The sequence below is a fragment of the Vicia villosa genome, linkage group LG1 (genome assembly GCF_029867415.1).
Source record: "Vicia villosa cultivar HV-30 ecotype Madison, WI linkage group LG1, Vvil1.0, whole genome shotgun sequence".
NCBI classification, from domain to species: domain Eukaryota; kingdom Viridiplantae; phylum Streptophyta; class Magnoliopsida; order Fabales; family Fabaceae; genus Vicia; species Vicia villosa.
In genome coordinates this window covers 154,095,788-154,117,233 of record NC_081180.1, presented here as the reverse complement: position 1 = coordinate 154,117,233, position 21,446 = coordinate 154,095,788, and the positions used below count along the sequence as shown (strand labels likewise).

General features: G+C 30.7%; 1 protein-coding gene and 1 long non-coding RNA gene across 4 annotated transcripts; one reads left to right on the top strand and one right to left on the bottom strand.

Annotated features, from left to right (window-relative positions):
• Positions 1-10,743: 10,743 nt before the first annotated feature.
• LOC131619291 (uncharacterized) lies at positions 10,744-14,812 on the top strand. Of its 3 annotated transcripts, none has more exons than XR_009288942.1 (6): positions 10,744-11,257; positions 11,484-11,885; positions 12,504-12,641; positions 13,283-13,400; positions 13,480-13,882; positions 14,209-14,812. It is a non-coding gene; the product is annotated as an uncharacterized LOC131619291 (long non-coding RNA). The 3 variants fall into 3 exon arrangements; XR_009288943.1 differs by having other exon boundaries at positions 12,504-13,400; positions 13,480-13,717; positions 13,797-13,882; XR_009288941.1 differs by having other exon boundaries at positions 12,504-13,400.
• Positions 14,813-16,547: 1,735 nt separating this feature from the next.
• LOC131619287 (cytochrome P450 94A2-like) lies at positions 16,548-18,387 on the bottom strand. The gene has a single exon (XM_058890403.1). It carries the CDS (start codon positions 18,356-18,358, stop codon positions 16,823-16,825), a length of 1,536 nt encoding a protein of 511 aa, XP_058746386.1. The 5' UTR covers positions 18,359-18,387; the 3' UTR covers positions 16,548-16,822.
• Positions 18,388-21,446: the final 3,059 nt, after the last annotated feature.

Genomic DNA, 21,446 nt, shown 5'->3' with positions numbered 1-21,446 from the left:
CTCATACTCTCTCCCCTCAACAACAATCTCATCAATCTTATCAAGTACACCGTTCTTATTATTCTTGATTATTGATTAAATAATATGCTATAATTTGTATCTATTCGATTTAGTTAAATCTATCAATTGGTATTAGAACCTAATTAGATACATATTATAGCTATTCTAAAATTTATGAATATGGTTTCATGGAATAAACCTTTAGCCACAAATCAAATAGATGACAATTTGAAATTGATTTGTGATTTCAGTTTTTAATCACACGAAACCTAATTTATTTGTATCAAACTTTGAGTTAATCCATCATATTTATTTTATCACACATATCAATAAGGGTTTATGTTTGCTATCCTCTACTCTCAGATGATATTCTACTCTTTGGAATGAATGTGAATTATTTTATACTATTAATGTTCTCATATAAATTATATACAATCATTATTAAGCTGGAAGTATTATAAATACTTCACGTTTCTAACCAATATTATCGTATTCTATTTCTTGACGTACACATTGATTCTACAAGGTTTTTCATAAATCCATATTATATTAAATTCTATCAATTTTTTATAGCTATTATATGAATATTAGTGTTTTGCAATTGATTTTAATTTTCAATGTTAATCACTGCATCAAGGTAAATGAAGACTCTACTAAAGGATGCAAGTCAAACTCTTTGAGGTTAGTCATAATTTGAATAATAATTTTTGAACCTCCTATGATTTATTATATAATTACCCATATGGATAAATCTGTTTACAATATTACTATCCACTTTTTTTTAATTAAAATGGTGTGATTATATAAAATTAATTATTGTTATTTTTTACAATATTCTGAAATTAAAACTCTATATTTATTTTCATAAATTGACTTTTTGTTATATACTCAAATAAATAAAATTTAATCTTTTGAGTATATTTGAAATCTTCTTAGTTGGAGAGTTTTTATTCTAGATAATAACGCTTAATTTGAATAATTGTAATCTTACCTATCGGAGATACAATTATACAAAATTTTCTATTTTGAATAAAATATATATTTTTTAAATTTTGTAAGATTGTAACTCATCTATCGTGAATACAAATGTACAAATTTTGTTTAGTAAAATAAAATAAATCCATTTTAATTTTAATAAATATTTTATTGATAATAGTTATATCCTATCGGTATGTTATTACAAATATAATTTATTTTTGTTCAATGTACTTGTGATTTATAATTTTGTAAATTATGATTCAAATACTCTATTGATATTAAAAACAAATTGTAACACAATATTTGTACATTGTTATTGTATTTCTTATTTATTTATGTTGATATTATCATTTAAGATTATAATAAATGAGAAATTATTCTTTAAAGACATGTAATACTTTATGAAATCAAATAATTTATTTAATATTTTTTATTAAAATGGATTTCAAGTCTCTATTATTATGTAAATGATGGACATACCCTATCGGTGTGACGTTAATTGACATGATCATTGTGTGATAGAGAAAATAGTTAAATATTTGTTTAAATATTTTCAAATTTTTGGTTTAATAATTCAACTATTATCCTCTATCAAATGGGAGAATTTAACATGTCAATTGTATAGAAATGTGAAATAAATATTATTTATTTAATATAATATTATTTTATGGAGAATTATATTGAGGATAGTATAATCTTATGTTATTGATGGAAATTTACGACTACTTGTGTTATATCCTTAATATTAATTGAATTAAAGTCTCATATTTTTCCGCTGCGTATAACATAATATATTTCTCAAATGTGTGTAGTTATATTTGTAGCATTTGAGTTTTGAGTGAATTATTAAGATGTTGTATATAATCATATATTTAAAATTATAGGGATTTGATGTCACTCAAATGATGGTAAACCTTTTATATGACCATCATACTGTTTCATGTGAAAGTATATCTATAATGGTATATTATGTTTACAAACAAAATATGTGGTTGAGTTTGTTAAATTCTAATGATGATAATTGAGCCCGTTTGTTTTAACTATTTTCAAAAATGATTTTTATAGAGTTACATGATTTTGTGTAAAAAAATTTACAAAGAAACTTTTCATAAAAGCTTCAAATGAAAATTTGGTTTGAATAGTTATTCTTAAAATATTATTTTAGGTATTTCATCTTTTTATTGAATTTTTTTTGGATATCAAAATTTCAAAAAAAATCACTTAATTTTGAAGCTATTTCAAATAGATTTTCATAAAAATCATTTTTGAAATACCACTTTTTTAAAAAATTGTGATTTTGACTATGTTTTAGTCTTAATAATGTTAATTTTTGTTATAGGATGTCAAAAGCAATGTTTCAATTTAGAAAAAAAATGAAAAATAAACATTATTAAGACTAAAACATAGATTTTATGTTGTTGTTTTTAAAAACTCACTAGTATAATCACAACCCAAAGACTTATACACATGAGTAAATCTTATGATATGTTTTGGGTTAGTGGGAGTTTATTATTAGCATATCATTTGTTTGGGCCATTCTTTATAACATATTACTCTTAACTTAAATATGTTACTCTAGATTCATCATTGTTGATATAAGTTGTGAATTTTAACTTGTGTGATTTGTCTTCCCTATCAGATACAATTTCTATAGCGTTGAAATTTACTTCTCTTTGGATTGATTGGTGTTTTGATCATTATTGATATTCTAATATTAGAATCAATATTTTTAATAATTAATTATTGTCATCCAAGTGGGAGATTGTTAGATTAATTATTTAATTAATCAAATATGAATTGAAATAATTAATTACTAATTAATTATGTTATGGTCAATATTATTAAACATTAATTATTGATGAATTATTTACTCGGACTTTATGCCTGAATGGACCGTGATGGGTTGGACCATTCAGTTAAGCCCAATGAGGTCTATGCCCTCAACCGTTTAGTTATTTAAGCATTGCTCCATTAGACGATTAATACATTATGAAAACCCTAAACGACAATGAGGGTAGTAATCCTCTCATCTTATCTCCCCTCAAGGCAATATCATCAATCTTATCAGGTACACCATTCTTATTATTCTTGATTTTAGATTGATTAAACAATATGCTATAATTTCTATCTATTCGATTTAGTTAAATCTATCATGATTGGTAATAAACTATTGACCTCCTCTAGTTTGATGCTTAGGCATGTAGTTGTACATCAATGTTACTCTAGGTTTTGTTAATTTCAAATTAACAACTTTTGAATGTTGCTAGATTATCTTAATGGGTTGGTAACATGTGAGTTTTAACGGTCACTTGGAAGTGATACTTTTATATGTGAAATCTTGATAAAAGAAGACCATACATTCTTAATTGGACGGATACTAATGAGTATTCATGAGGATAGATAATTTTAGATACATGAATACATGTGCAAGATCTTTGCCAACTCGACTTTAAGGTTCTTCCAACTAGATCTCTTAGAGTTTATTTCCTTTCAAAGATCAAATTAAGACCATTTCCAAATTGGAAAAAGCTTGGTTTTGACAAAGGAAATTTCCTTTTTCTGGCAACTTCTTTATTTTGGGTTTAGATTTGGATTGAAAGGAAGATACCCGTGAAGATTGAGAAAACACTTAGAAGGGGAGGGGGTTGAATAAGTGATTCTTTTTAACTTGATGAAGGAAAGATAGACAGAACACAATTATTTTTATCCTTGTTCACCTTCTCAATAAGGCTACCTCCAGTCCACCCTCAACAATGTGATTTGCCTCTCTCAACGAGGACTTAATCCCCTATAATCAGAACCTGATTACACTTGCACGACCAACTATCGTGACTCACAATACAGTGCACGAGCCAAAATGCTGGTGACTAACAATCCTACACAAACCAACTGTTTGTGACTAACCAACTTCTAAGACTCAACTAGTCCTAGACTTCTTGAGACTTCTGACCCCATCGGTCTCTCAAGGACTTAGTTACCATGTAACTTCTGATGACAATGTATAGTGTTGCTTCTAGAAAGTTGTAATCACCATTGTGATATTTCACTAAGTTTAAGTACAAAGTAATGAACTCAGAGTATGAATATGGGAGTTTTGCTTCAGAGAGTTTTTCTTCACACTTGATGATTTTTCAGAGTAATAATGTTCTCGTGTGTGATTGTGTTATTTTGATTCAAGGGATCATGAGTATATATAGTCTCAAGATTTTGCCCATTAACTTTAGCTCCTTTCCGCAACATTAAATGGTTTGCGTGTTGTCTCAGCTTTTGTTTTCTTCCAAGGATTTGCATGTGGATAGCTTCTTCAATCAACCTTGGAAATTGCACTTTTGGAGTGTTGCAGCCGTTTTTCTAATGATTATGTCTTTAACGGTATTATTTTGAATTAGTCTTTGTGATCTTCTGACCAGCCTTGTATTTCAGCTTCTGATGTAGATGTATTCGCAGCGGTTTGGTGCAGTATCATAAGTTGCATGAAGACTTGAGTATCTCTTGCATTTATCCAACTTTATATATATTCCAAGTTTTGATTGTGATGGAACTGGTACATCTTCTAAAATCATAAATATATAATTAGAGTACCATGTTTGCTTATACAAAATTTATTTGCTTGTTATCATCAAAACACTAAAATATGATTAGAACCAAACTATGTTCTAACAATCTCCCCCTTTTTGATGATGACAAAACATTTACGTTCTGTTCAGAAATGTTGTATATGAGAGAAACATCCTCCCCCTGAGATGTGAAATCTCCCCCTGAAATAAATATTTAAAGAGAAATATAATAGTTAACTTCCCTGAATAATTTTCTCCTTGACTTGATTCTTCAGAAGTTTGATGGATGTGGCTATTTATATGCGCATCTTCACAAAAGTTATAAGAATATATATTCCTGCATTCTTTTAACAACAGAAACTTCTGGTACGCAAGTTATTAAAAATATTCTTTAATTCCTAAGACTTGTCTAGATAATGTTTAGATCGTTCAGGGTATTTGATATAAAATAAGACTTACCCTTTTCTGATTCTTCAAAATTTCTAAGAGGTTTTAATTAACATGTTTGTTTCTATAATTATTCTCCCTCCTTTTCTCATAATCAAAAACTTATGATGATGTATGAGAATGTATGAGTTATTTTAGTCAGGTAGGACTGCTATAAGCATTAAAAACATCATGTTATCCCAGACAGAAACAGTAAAAAGAGAACATTCATTGATCAGAAAATGACAGATACAGACTCAAGGAACACAGACTCCTAGTAGTTAAATTCTTAATACCCTCCATGAAAGAAAAAACGATCACAGCGCTCAGCATACAGTGCTTCCCTCTTGTTTGGAAGTTCTAAGGTGCGAAGTGTGTTCACTATTCCTGCAGATTCAAAACACGCTGGCCGAACTCTTCCATAGGGTATGAAGAATTCTTGACCACACTTGAAAGCTATTAGGGACTCTCTCAAGTGTCCAAAGATGATCGCAGCAAGATTTATTGGTTCGTTTGATTCCAAGCGATTGATCAAGAATCGATCTCTAGCATACAGGATTTTATGGAATTTTCATCGAGGAATGAGGTTTGAGAGAATCAACCTAAACCAGACTTGTTTAGATGAAGAAAGGTAGTACGGGTTGTTTCTAAGATGACGAGCTAGTTTACTCAAGTCGTTTGGAATGACAAAGGCGTTAGCATAGTCAAAGACAGTGAGACATACAACATAATTCCTGGCTGGACATCCAATTACTTCAGCAATGGATGCTTCAGAAATTGTAAGATGAATTCCATGAATGGAGGAAGTAATACTCAGGTTATCTTCACTGACTGAAGCATTTACCCAGAATTTTTTTACTAGATTTGGAAGGACAGAACCATTCAAGAGAGAAATGTAGGATTCCCACCCTTGTTTATGGCAGAGGTTGATGTAATAGTTGTCTCTTTTGGTTCACCATAAGTTATGTTCTTTTATGACATTGAGGGTTGTTTGTGATGTCATGATGGAAAGAAGTTTTTGAGTGAGAGAACAAACTGACGCGAATTGGATAGTTGGATGTTTAGAAAATTTTGACACATGAAAACTTTTATAGGGGATTGATGAGGAGAGGAAACGTTTGACCTAGGTAATCAATGCATAGACTCGCATGCATTATGAAATGAAGAGAAAAGAAAGAAATGTTTCAATGACCAAGAAATAGTAGTGTTATGATTAAAAACATTTTAGGGATAACGTAGAGAAATTAATGCAACATTTACCAATGACTTATTACTCATTTTGCTTTACACGCGCGACCTTTCAGACATTGAACATGTGCTCAAATTCTCAGATTTACGTGGATAGGAAGTTTTATCTACTGAACTTCTGACTCATCTTAGAAAACAAACTTCTGAACCGAGTGGGTCAAATATTTCTAGATGATAACTTGTAACAAGTTGTACTTCAGATAGTTCAACTATAAGCACAATAGATGATTTCATTCAGGACACAAATCCATACTAATATTCTTTAGAATGAACTTGAATCTATCTTCAGAAATTGGTTTTATGATAATATCATCCCATTGATGGTCTGTATCAGTAAAGTTTAAGCTTAATATCCCTTTCTGAATATGGCCCCTGATGAAATGATGCTTAATTTCTATGTGTTTAGCTTTAGAGTGAAGAATAGGATTTTTAGAAAGACATATAGTAGAAGTATTATCACAGAAAATAGGAATCTTACGCTCATAGATGTGATAATCCTCTAACTGACTTTTCACCCAAAGCATTTGAGTGCTGCAGCCTGCAGCAGCAACATATTCTGCTTTTGTAGTTGATATTGCAATGGTGGCTTGCTTTTTGCTATACCAGGAGATTAGATTATTTCCTAGGAACTGACAGCTTCCAGATGTACTTTTACGTTCTATTCTATCTCCAGCAAAATCAGCATCACAATAACCTACTAAGTTAAACTCTTTGGATTTTCTGTAACATAGTCCAACATTAGTAGTACCTTTCAGATACCTCAGAATTCTCTTGACAGCAGTCAAGTGTGATTCTCTAGAATATGATTGGAATTTTGCACATAAACACACACTAATCAGAATATCAGGTCTAGATGCAGTTAGGTAGAGTAGTGATCCGATCATGCCTCTGTAGAGCTTTTGATCTACCTTTTTACTTACCTCTTCTTTGCCTAAGATGTAAGTAGGATGCATTGGGGTTAGCTCTCGTAAAGTTTAACATGTTATATTATATTATCAAGGGGTTAATCCTTAGTAAAATATATCACATCACTCTACCGCGCCAACCTGCTACTCTGTAGCCTAGAAAAATAGTCTACTTTTTTATAGGCATTGCTAGGGGTTAATTTTCCAGCAACTTTGTGAGGGGTTAAACCCCCTAGCACAAAATTTGAGATGACATGTTTTTTAAGGTGATTTAATCACTAAAAGAGTTTTGTTTTTTTAGTGGGTTAGATCTGAATATATTTACTATTTTGCCATGGTCTAAAGGGAGAAGGTAGATGAAAAAAGAACACAAAAATGAAAGCACAACGAACATAGAGCAGTAGATAGCAAAGTAGGGAACACTTAAGCATAAAGCAGTCACCTAAATCTAAGAACACACACTAGTTAGAGGAAGAAGAGACAGAGCCTGAGAAATAGAAGAGGAAGGATAAACTCCTAAGGAAACCACTAAGGAAGGATGGTTGGTACTCAAAAAGTATTAAGCATTCTTAAGAGAGGTCGAGAAATGATCTTGGAGATTATTAGCCAATTCATTCATCTCCTATTCTTAAGAATTTAATCTATGCATAATTTAATTATTTTATATTAGTATTGATGTGTTTGTTTTATGGATACAAAATATATTTCTGACAATTTGAGATTGAACATATATATACTTATGTTTGTTAGAAGGGAATTGACTTTCGTATCCCCTCTTATAGGGGGTGAGAAATTTATATTCCCACACTTACCATCAAATTTTATGTAAAATAATTAATTACCCCGCTACTACATATTATTTTATTTTTATAATTATTTTTTAATCTAAAATTATAATATATTATTAATTAAATAATTAAAAATTCTTAAAATTACTACACAAACATCTTTATAATTTTTTTTAGAATGTCATGCTTGAAAAAAAATTATTTTTGAGATTAATTCTTTATACCGTGAAACAAACGCCGTGGTGAAAAATTACATTCCTATAAAGAGATAATTATCCATAACTTTTTATAATAAATTTTATTATTATTTTATCTCCTTTATTTTTATTTTAAAATTTAAAAATAAATTGCTCACTATTATGAACTATACACACAATTTCAGTTTAATATTTTCTTTTCCTTTTCTTTTTAGTGTGATCAATAATTTTTTTTTGGGTACAACGTGTGACCAATAATTATAATAGAAAGAACAATTCTTATACAAAATTTTCTAAATGAATGTTTACCAATTATTATAATCCGTTTCTTATAAAATTGAAGAAGAGGAATAGAGCCCTGCACCAACATATATAAAACAATATGCATTCAAACTCATCAAAACAAATATATGTAATATTTTGAAATTTTTAATATTGTGGAAGCAGTTTCTAAATTTAATTTTCATTTGTTAAAGGATGAGGAAAATTGGTGAATGTTTCAATAGTAAAACGCGAGTCACTCTGAACTCTAATTAGAGGAATGCTATGGTGACACTAAAAGTGACACTAATATCCTACACCGTATGTTATTAGACTATTTATAATAGAGGTGTTAGAATTTTGAATTGGTACAATGGTGTGTTGAATCATATGTTGAAAGTGATGTGGTTTATTTAGTGTTGAAAACATTCAACATGTTGAATGAGAAATTAGTGGGGGTCACATAATATTTTTGGCAAATTATTATTGGTTGTTGTGAGTGTTTATATTTTTATTTCATGATAATTATTTAATGTCATTTATTTTATAGTAAATAGATTTTTTATTTATTTTTATTTTCACCAAAATTCATCATTTTTTTATCTATAAATAGAGACTTGGTTCATTTGATTTGGACACACCAAAAAATTCCACTTTTTTCATAATTTTTCATAATTTCAATTGATAATAATATTAATATATAATTAATAATATTAAAATTCATCATTTTTCATAATTTCAATTGATAATAATATTAATATATAATTAATTTTAATATATAATAATAAAACAAAAATATAAAAGAAAATGGGTTTAATGGTGATGCACTGACAGTATAAAAAAGTTTTACACTGTCATCCAATGAGAATATATCAATCTGCCATGTCATCTTAGTAATTTAAAAGTAACAATATGACTTGGTAGGATACATGGTCGTGATTGGATGACAGTGTAAAACTTTTTTACACTGTCAGTGCATTACTCATTTTCTCAAAGAAAATAAGAATATGAAATAAAAGTAGTGGGGTAGGGTGTTGAATTTTATTAAACAAAACTATTGTAGTGAGTAAAAGTTGAATTTGTGTTGAATTATTAGGTGGAAGAGAGAGAAAAGATGATGTGGAGTATAAAATGTGAAAAAGTAGGGTGTTGAATTTGGAAACCATTGTAAATAGTCTTATCTGAGTAATGATTCAACTATTAACAGACACAAATTTCAAGATGTAAATTAAATATTATCTGTCAAAAAAAAATTAAATATTAAAAAACTATAAAGGAAAATAATATTTAAGGAAAATAATGAAAATGAAAATAAAATGAAAATAAAATGAAAATAATGAAAATGAAAATTTTATACTGAATTTTCTCCCTCCGTTTTTTATTATAAGTCGTTTTAGACTTTTCACACAGCTTAAGGAAAATAATAATTATTGTATGAAAATGAGAAATTATGAAAGTTTTTACAAAATTATCCTTCATTAATAACATGTGGAAGATAAATTTATATAATTGAAAGAGAGAAAATAATAAATATTTAAGAATATAATAAGAAAAATAGTATTAATTATTCATTGAAATTGTAAAGCGACTTATATTTAAATACAATTTTTTTTTAAAACGATTTATAATAAAAAACGGAAGGAGTATTCAGTATACTATCTTGTTTTATTTATTATTTTCATTAAAAAACGTGCCTAATTAAAAGGAAGCTTTAATGGAAATAATATATAAAACAAAGTAATATATACGTGGAAATGTCAAACGTATGCTAATTTGACGCTACAATATTACACTACACCGAATAATATTAGTACTTCTCTAGTATAAAACATACATAATACTTAAAATATGAAGTAATTTGAGATTTTAAATAAAATAATAAAAAACAATAGACATTCACAGTAGAGGCATGATTTTTGTGTGGGATATGCAATCATCTAATATAACCCCTCTTTAATCTTTACCACACTCGTTCCCTTTACCCTTCGTTTTTAATCATCAAACATTTCAATTATTCACATTCAAATAATGGAGTGCTCTTAGACTTAGAGAGAGAGAGAGGGGAGTATGTCGGTTTTTGTTCCTCAAATGAAAAAGTAAGAGTTTCCACGACATCACCCCCACTCCCCTTCAATATCATTACAATTTTAACATCGTAAAAATGAACATTTTAGGTATACTGCCCAATCTCATCATGAATCTATAATATAAGAAAATTTGCTGTTCTGGAATTCACCATAATACCCTTTGATTATCTTAGTTTAAATTAACATTTTTGGGGCAAATAATGTCTTTTACTGATTTATTCCAAACAAAAGGATATTTGCTTAGAAACCAATTGAAACACGTGAAAGAAATTTCAATTAAGTTGCAAAAGCCTATTTACTTTTTCTGCCACCACTTTTCTTCTCTTCCCGAAAAATTGCAACAATGGGAATGGGTATCTGCCACCACTTTTTCTTCTCTTCCCTAAATTTTTTGAAAACCCTAATTACTTTTTGCAAAAGCATGCTCTTCTGCAGACATGAACATCCATTCACGCCACCCTCTCTTGTCATTTCCAATATTTGGTTTCTTCCCACACATGGTTCTCTTTAGTTTCTCAGACATGGTTCTCTCTTTTAAAGAAACCTTTTTTCTTCTTTTTTCACTCCCATCTCTCTTGCAAACAAAAATCAAAATCATGGATTAAAGTGAAATCAAGGAGAAAAGGGGTACCAATCAGAATAGGAGTGACAATGGTGGCTATGATGTTTCTGGTAGTGTGCGGTTTTGCTGTGATAGATTTGCGGTGAAAGCTCCAAACTTTTTGCACATCTTTTATTTTTTGATGTTTGAAAGTAATGGGTAAAGAAAGGAGAAAAAACAAAGCAAAATAAGAGCGACAACCACATCAGGTTTGTGATTAACTGATTTGGTAGTTGTATGGTTTTGAATAGCTGGATGTAAAATCGGATGTTAGCTTAAAAGTTGAACAATTGATTATTCTTGGAATTAGATTTAGGTTTTTTATGTTAGATACCTAAATGCTTTGATTTCACTGAGTTCATTTTTCAATCTCTATTTTTCTTTTTCTTCTGATTCTTTGCTTTTTAATGGATTTTATGGATATTTGTTTTGTAGATTTTTCATCATCAAAGGATTTATCTGGTTTGAAATGTATAATCCCCTGTTAGCAAAAAAATGAGGTGTTGAAGACAGTGGTTAAAAATGAAGATGAACGAAATGAAGAGATTGTGTGGCCAATTTATTCCATTCAAATTTTCTGAAATAAGTTGAAGGAAATGATTGGGTGTCTAACTTATTCCATTTAACGTATTCCATTCAAATGAAGATAAAGGAAATGAAGATATTGGGCGAAAGCTCTATCGGTGATGCCGGCGGCCATGCTCCGTAACCTTGCCGAGAAACTCTATGAGAAACACAAAAATGTTGCTCTTGAGGTTTTGTTCGCCTCTATCTTTCATCCCAACTGGTGTCTATGGATCTACAATATCTGCAACTGACAATGGCCAACTTATTCAGGTATTTTACACCTTGATAACTCTTACTGTTGCGTAGGCAACCGAAATTGCAGCTCCTTACAATTAGGAAATAATCAATATAGCATGTCTCCCTTTTTCTTACTAATTTATTAAATAACACTAATCCATATGCTTTCTTACTATTTTATTAAATAGCACTAATTCATCTGCTTGCTTTAGTATGATACAACAATCATTCTGGTGTTACAACTATGGTTCATGTTACAAGTGCAAAAACTCAACCAATCAGTTTATTAACCTTTTGAGCTACTTCACTTACCACCTGCTCTATGAATTTTTTTCATCACAGGTATTTTACACCTTGATAACTCTTACTATTGCGTAGGCAACCGAAATTGCAGCTCCTTACAATTAGGAAATAATCAATATAGCATGTCTCCCTTTTTCTTACTAATTTATTAAATAACACTAATCCATATGCTTTCTTACTATTTTATTAAATAGCACTAATTCATCTGCTTGCTTTAGTATGATACAACAATCATTCTGGTGTTACAACTATAGTTCATGTTACAAGTGCAAAAACTCAACCAATCAGTTTATTAACCTTTTGAGCTACTTCACTTACCACCTGCTCTATGAATTTTTTTCATCACAGGTTTCACGTTTATGACGTTAACAGTATGTTATGAAAGTTTACGGGTGTTCGACGGATAGGCCTTATGGTTTGTTTTTGGGAGGTGGTGGAAGGTTGTTGGGTGCACATTGTGTGCAGATTGTGGCTATTGTTGTTTGGGTTAGTGTTACTATGGCAACACTGTTTTTTATTCTTCATAAGATGAAATTGCTGTGGACTTCTGCTGAGGAAGAAATGGCTGGTTTGGATTTAACTAGCCATGGTAGAGGTGTCGTGTTTGTTGGAATTGAAATTGTGGAACGACGACATATGATGGGAACAATGGAGAGATTAATGGTGTTAACTGATTTTTATATATGTTGCTACGGTTTAGAAAGATAGTTGTACAAAATAAGCCTTGAAGTTCTGTTATAAACCAATAATACATAACTATCACTTACTAACTACAAGCAGCAGCTGGTAATTTGATTTATTGAAATGGAAATAAGTAGTAAGCTTAATTGTCTACAAACTATTATGCTTACAATATTAAGAAAAAAGTTTTATTCGTCAACCTGTGTTTCCAGTTACTCACAAATTGATTATCAGAACATTTTATTTATTTTATGATCAATAATGAATACATATTCTTCATTGTGCTTCAAATGTGATTTTGATCAATAATGAATACATATTCTCCACAGAGAAAGAATATTTATGTGCTTCAAATGTGATTTTGATCCCTCCTGAAAAAATAGGTAACAGATATTCAGCTCACTCTAGCCCTATCTAATGTTTAATCATTGATGTTAAATATGAAGTGTTTCAAGCAAATGAAAGAAATGCATGGTAGCAGTAGTCGGGATGATAGGCAAAAGCGAGAGCAGCAACGTCAAGAGAAAGAATTGGCCAAGTTTGCTCAAATGTATCCTTTGAATTGTAAGATATATTCACATGTCTTTGTTAAAATTTTAATTTTCATTCAAAATAATCTATCTGTTGGTTCAACTTTTGGCAGTCTTTTGAAGATCCATTTGGTGATTCACCATTCAAGGCCGATAGTTCTGTTGAAACTGCTCAATCTCAACACTATGCACATCAGAGTATTGAACCATCCCAATCAGACGGTTTTAATGCCGATGCAATGTCTAAGTTTGGGTTTGGGGACTCATTTTCTATTGTAACATACTTTGCATCTGCTACCAGTGATGCCCAACCTTTCTCTACTAACTCCAACGAATATTGTGAAGCTGAAAGTGAATATTCTGAATATGACATTGGAAGTGAAACTGATTATCTATTACAATGGCTAAGGTTGTTAACTCTGGTTTGCAGAGTGATATATTACAATGGCCATTGGATCGTTAATTGTCCTTGCTCAAGCACTCACTTCAGGATTGACCAACTTACGTTTACAGCAGGTGCGAGAATCTTGCAATTATTGAACATTTAATAACCGTGTCTTTATACTTCAAATCAAAGCTCAAAAATTTAGTAATTGTGTTAACAACTTTTGATGATATATAATACTACAACTTTATATACATCCATTGATTATTCTTTTTTTGTTAGTGATTTTCTCTATCTGTAACTTTCTGTTGGATCGTTAGTTAGAGAACTGAACTACTATGTTCTACTACTAGCAATATTGTTGTTTGTGTTATACTTCCGCGTGCTACTTATATATAATAATGAAACTATTTACTGTGTTCTATTGCTACCAGCATTGTTGTTTATGCATTCGTAGGTCCTTGCAGAATTTGACAACAGAATGTCCAACCGAATGAGGCGTGAACCGTTGTGCCGAGGTCGCCATTTGAAAGATAAGTGATCCATACTTTTTATCACACCTCTATTACTGTGGCATTTTTGCACTCTTCTGTGATAACCATGTCGTCGATACATGTTCAACAGGATATACCCTTGCGAACTCATATGTTCAACACGATATACCCTTGCGGACTCATAATCACATGACATGGAGTTCAGACTGTTTTTGATATGGAGACGACATGTTTCGGCATAAGAGCATTATCAAGGTCTCACCTAAATATGAACTACTTTCTAAGCTGTACTTGGGTTCCTTTTGCAGAGTTGACCTATGCCATCAGCCAAACGATGATGATGACTATGAAGGAAGTTTTTATGAGGAACCTTTGCTGGGAAAATCTCCAAATGAAGCAAATTTAACAAACAGGAATAGACATAGAAAGTATTTTCCTATTCGTTTTTCTCGTCTTGGGCACCGTCAAAAGATTGTAATTTTGGTACAGAAAGATTTTATTCTCATGTGATTGTTGTCTTATCCATTTGTCCTTAATTTTGACAGATAACCTTCACTAATTATTTCATTCAAGTACAATGACTTTCATATGATTCTTTCTCTTAATTAATGTCTCTATTTCTTTTGTTGTGTTAGATATTTGGTATGATAATCCTGGATATCTTCAAGAATCGTGTTTGTTCACTTTCCGAACAAAGTATTTCGACCCTATTCTTTGTCTGGGTTCACGAAATCTTTGCGGGGATAATTCTTGAAGAACGATCTGTTTCTGACAATGGAGAACAGATCAGAATGTAGAGAGGAAGTGTGTAATTTCGTAAACCAAATTGAGACCAAAAGACTCCTTATATAGGAGACCAATAATAGAGACGAAAGGACACACCTTTTCGGAAACAGTTATGTCTGTTGGATCGGGTGCAACTATTCAAACCGAATTGTTATGTCCGTTGGGAAAGGGCGCTGCCCCGCACCCCGCCAGGGGCTCCGCCCCTTGGACCCCGACGGGGCGCTGCCCCGCACCCCGCCAGGGGCTACGCCCCTTGGAACCCCGTTTCTATTACTCATATTCAATTGCATGTTTGGCTCGACGAGCGTGCACTCCGCACTACCCTAACTCGTTTCAAACTTAACGCATAATTGCATTGGCCTATAGTAAATCACATTACTACCAAAATGCATTGATGATACTAAAATCACCAACATGTTGTTCAAATAAGAAGTAAAAGACCGTTCATTTTTTCTTAGTAGCGTGGCATATACTAGCGTAAAAGTTGGCAATGGCTTTGTCTCTAAACTACTGTCTCTATTTCTTGTGTTTTCAAATAGGAAGTAAAGTATTGCTCATTTATTATTTTTAATTAGAAAACCTAAGGCTAGGTTTAATATGTCAAGTAGCTTGTGTTTGATTTTGATTTCAAATACAAAGTTTTTAACATATTCAAGTTAAATAATATAAAAATTCTTATTATATGTTAAAATATTTACAGTAAAAAGTTCTGCTTAATAAAAATGATTTAATTGATAGCATTGATGTATAATTTTTTATACCATCAATAAATTATAATAGTTAAATACGAGGTTAAAAGTAATGTACTATCAGTTCAATGTATACTCTTAAATTTAAACTTTTAATTGGATAACTTCATTTGATCAAAATATTGTATATTAACGGGAACATAAAATTATTGATCAAACTATTGAATATTAACAGGAACATAGAGTTATTAATTAAAATATTCAATATTAACGGGAAACGATGTTAATATGTTGAAAGTAAATGTGACTAAGTTTATTGCATTGGACAATCGACATTGTGTTGTCTATTCTTTATGCAGGTCACATTTTGTTCTACTGTTGGTAAAAGAGTAATAATTTAAGTAAATAATTGATCTTTTCAATTTTTATTGCATACTAATAAAATAACACTTAATTATTCTTTTATTTTTAAAACCAATTATTTTTCAATGGAACCTCTACATTTCTTAAATACATCCTTAGTTGTATTATTCAATCTAAAACAATATCAACTTTATTTTCTTAATTACTTTTTATTTTCAATATTCAATTTTTTTAATATTATTATTTTTATAATTTTATCCCATTTTAACTCAAATTTAGTCTTTTATTAATACCTTTTATTTTTCTCAACCCAAATGCGCCAAAACGACGGGTACCCGTGCGAACGCACGGGTATCACACTAGTTACTAGTATACGTTCATTTGTATCAAAATAAAGGAAATCGTTACGATCACACAAAAGAACATTTTATGCAACAAAAAAATAAAAATTACAAAATGGCCCAACACTACACCACCTTATTTTTTTTGAAAGGCAAAAAAGTAAAATATATTGAAATTGGCATAAGAGATGCCATTAACCAGTACAAACTGATGTTGCAGAAAGAGCACAAATACACTAGTAACAAAGAAACAATCCTATGCAGAACTAGGCTACACCAAAACAGCAGAGCAGATCAGCAAACCAGAATCAGAGTAAAGCCAGAACCACTCCTAATACTACACCACCTTATTATTTTGGGAAACTCTTATTTTGGTTACAATCACAGCGCTATTCTTTTCATTCACTTGCATGGCAACGCTTCTCAATCCTAATCGGAAAGCCACCTTTCATTATCGAGGTAAGGTTCACACCAAACTCCGGCTCAACCCCTTCGGCCATCGCCGGAACAACCCTAAACTCCCTCAGAACTCCAGCAGCCACCCTCTTCATTTGCAAGAATGCCATTTCCTTCCCTAAACACACCCTTGGCCCAGCCTGAAAAACCGGATAAGCATAAGGATCCATCCCAACAAAGCTCTGCTTCCCATCCTCATCCCGACGCAACCACCTCTCGGGTCGAAACTCAGCCCAATCAGGTCCCCATATTTTCTCAGACCTTCCCATAGCATATACATGATACATAACCCTCCACCCTTTCTTTATTACAGTCCCATCTGGCAAAACATCGTCGTAAGCTGCTTCTTTAGGATCCAAAGGAACTGGAGGATACAACCTCATACTCTCGCATAGCGCCGCGTGAGTATAAACCATATCCTTCACCTCATCGAAACTAACTGATTCCGATTTTGCATTAATCTCTTTGAGAATCTCATTCTCAACATGACTATGGTTAGAGAGTAACCAAAAGAACCATGTGAGTGCTGCTGAAGTTGTATCTCTCCCTGCAAGAATAAAGCTTATTACAATATCAATGACAAAAGCTTCATCTGAATGACCAGAACTTAAAAATCGCGATAAAATATCCAATGATTCCAACGTTGCTTTTTCTTTAAGCTCTTTTTTCTTATCCCTAACGATTTTAGTGGCGAGTCCTCTTACTTCAGCAACTGCTTCTTTCAGCCGTCGTTCCGATCCGATGTTTAGGATTCTCTTCACTTTCCATGTCAATGGAGTCAAGACGTTCACCCTCTCGATGCTGATTCTCGAGCTATCGTCAAAGGCTTTTGCAAACGGGGTTTCTGGAAGAGAAGGGAGGAGATACTCTGGATCATATCCAAATGCGATTATGCAGATGTTGTCGAATGCAAAACGCTGTAGGATATCTTGAAAATTAGAAAGGATTGTTTTGTTGTTGTAAGCTTCGGAAAGAATAGGAAGAAGACGATCAGCAAGTTCAACATCAACGACGGTTTCAATGAATTTACGGAGAGATTTAGTGTTGAATTCATGGCTGGAGATTTGTCGTTGAATCTTCCAGGTTTCACCGTCGGCGTTGAAAATTCCATCGCCAAGAAATTCGAATAGAGTTTGGTGAAATTTGGGACCTTTGTTGTAGCAAGGAAAGTTGGTTTTGAGAATGTGTTGAACCACCGCGGGGTTTGCTGTGAAAACCATGCGGTAACCGAAGGCTTGACGGGATACGAAGGTTGAGGAAGGGATTGTTTGGAGAATGTCGGAGGTCCATTGCACGCGTCGGTGGAAATTGGCTGCAAAAGAAAATGCGGAACCAACAATAGGGTAAGCTTTGGGAATGGCGGTGGCGGTGGAGGAGGGAGTTTTTGGGAATTTTGATAATCTAAATTTGGATAAGAATATGAACCAAATTAGAGTTGCAGAAAAAAGTAACAAAGGAACCAAAGTTTCAAATTCCATCTTAAAATTGGGTTGCTATCACAGGAAGAAAATATTGAGATTGTTTATATTGCTTTTCTTATTCCCTCGTAGCTATATATAGACTAACTAACTAAATTAATTTCAATTAATTCATAAACATTATTTATAATAATTATTTAAGGTAGTATTAAATTTTATTTTAATAGTAATAATAATAACTATATTTGCGGTTGAGATGCAGGTAAAAGTGATTTTTGTTCTAGAAACTCATACTAACTAATGATTATATCCTGTTACAGGAATGGAATGATATTACTTTTGAAATTCAACCACGTGGGTAATGTGCCTCAGGGGTACTGGTTAAGAGATTAAAAAGATAAGTTGAAAACATTGTTTAATAAAGTAAAAAAGATAAGTTTTTTACCTAAAATATATGTAATCAATGCATGAAAACATAGATAATTAACTTTTTTTTTTTAAATATTGTGTATATTTAATGCATTGATAAGTTTTTTACCTAAAATATATGTAATCAATGCATGAAAACATAGATAATTAACTTTTTTTTTTTAAAATATTGTGTATATTTAATGCATTGAATATACATATTTTCTTTATTAGGAATGCTTAACCAATGCCACTGGGGCACTCGTTAGCATGACCCTTAAGTTATTAACAGAATCAAACTCTGTTTTTTCTAGAAGCTTATGTTTTTTTTTGCTAAGGAAAAGAACAACATTAAAGTGACTCCTATGATAATCATTTTTTTTTTTTTTTTTTTTTGGTACTTATGATAATCATTTTCGATTAAGAGTATTACTGTATTTTATTTATGTTATAACTCTTTCTATAATTATTAAACTTCCATGACAAAGATACGTGAAATTGTTTTTCTCTGTCTTCTAGAAACTCATTTATAGAAATTAGTAGTATTTATTAACTTTAGAGTGAAATATAAACAAAAATATATGTAAGAAGTTAAAAATGTATATTTGATCATAAATTATGTTAAATTCTTAAATATTATCTGTTTATAAATCTTTCTTCTAGAAGATATTAGTTTTCAAATTGAACCAACATTGTTAGGTATTAAAATACTGATTCGTTTTAAAAGCTTCTTTTTTATTTTTTTTATTTGAATGACTTATTTAAAACTAAAATTCAAAATTCATCCTCTTTCTGCACTTATTCATTTAGGTGTTTGTTGTAACATTCCTATATTTTATATACAATAAATTTATTTATTTAATAAGTTTATTATTTATTTACAATTGGTTTTGATCATTTTTATATCATTATATTGTAATTATATATTATAGAAATAATTATTTTAATAAATTAATAATATTAAAATTAATTCTATGTACTTACTAAGTTATGGTAATTTTATAGATATTTAATAAATTTAATAATTGATAATATTATATTTGTGTTTACCTTTGGATTTGATAAACTTCGTTAATCTCTTCTTATAGGTTAGTTGCGAGAACGACCAGAGAATCTCAGAACAGTGCTATGGTTTTCAAGAGATTTTTGTGAGAAGTCCTTTGATTCTATGATAGCGTCGACACGACGTCTGACACGTTCAGGATTTGCTAGAGGTATTTTCACTAACGTACTTGGTGAAAATCAAACCAACAAGAATAAAGAGAGGAGTTCGACACGCTTGATCGGCAAATAATAGTTTTGTAAAAAATACATGATGAAAATCAAACCAACAATAAAGAAAGAGAACGACAGGAATTCAAATGCATGACATAACATTAAAATTTGCAGAAAGGTAAATGGTTTAAACATACATAGCCCTTGTTTGACACATTTTTCTCTTTCGCTTGGGTACTCTGAGTGTGTAGCGTGTAGGCTTTTGTAAATTGTGAACCTCTTAAACTATGTACAAAGTTCTTTATTTATAGTGCATAAAAATAACTATTTCACGGAGGTTATCAACTCCACGTTCTTCCATGTATCCTTCAATCCACGACTTCACGTTCTCCACTCAGTCGTTTTCCCGCAAAAAATGATCTCTTGCGTGATACAAGTTGTTTTATTTAAATCTTATGGGCTTTTACCCACGTTTGGGCCTTTTGGTCTTTCTTAGGCCCAATAAACAATTTAAACCTTATCAACTTTTAGTTAAGCAATCAGATTCGACTTAAGTATTTGTCTTCAAAACTTAATATTTTCTAAATCCATCTTTTGGCTGGATTTTCCAAGTAGTTGAAAATCCTTGCCAACAATTTTTTATTTATATTTTAATAATTTTGTAAATATGATAGAATTTTAATAAGAATACTTAATATTAATATTTTAATTAAAAATAAATAAAATAAATAAGTAAATGTGTATGTTATTTAGTGTGATAAATAATAAAAGTAAAGAGGTTAAGTTACTAAATAAATGGACCAGGTCATGAGTTAAATAACTAACAAACAAATAAATGAAAATAAAATAAAAAATCAACCTATTTCTAAAAAAATGCTACAGTACGGGCAATTTAGCAATTTCTCCTCCATCATCATCAACAGTAACGGCAAATGCATATAGGAATTAAAATTCTGTTCTGGTGTTAAATTAGCTGTGCAAAAAAGTTTCTTCGATTTGTCACAAATTTTAATATGTTATTTCTATTGATTACTAAATTAAATATTTCTATTTTCTTTTAAATTTTCTTTTACCATGTTTAAATTATGGTTTGTATTATGTTCGTATTTTCGTCACTGTAATCAGGGTCAACCCAATACATATGGAGACTTAAGACGAACTATGAATATATCTAATATAAAATATTTTTTCTTCAAAAAAATAAAAAACAAAATATTCAAATTCTATTTTTAGATTCTTAAAACCCTTTTTATTGCGCATGAAAATATAAATGATATTTTTTTATTTAAATTTAACTTTTTTTGAAGAAGAAGCTAAAAGATATATTACGATCGCAGAAAAGACTACAAAACGTTATTACAACACCAATCTTCAAAGATGATAATTAACCCTGAAACCCATAAAAAAAATATTTCAACCACCAGTACGATTGAATTTAAATTTAATTTTATAAAAAAATACAGCACGTCAAAGTTAATAGTAAGGAGTTATATGGAAGTTAAAAGTAGTAGTTTCAATAGAAATT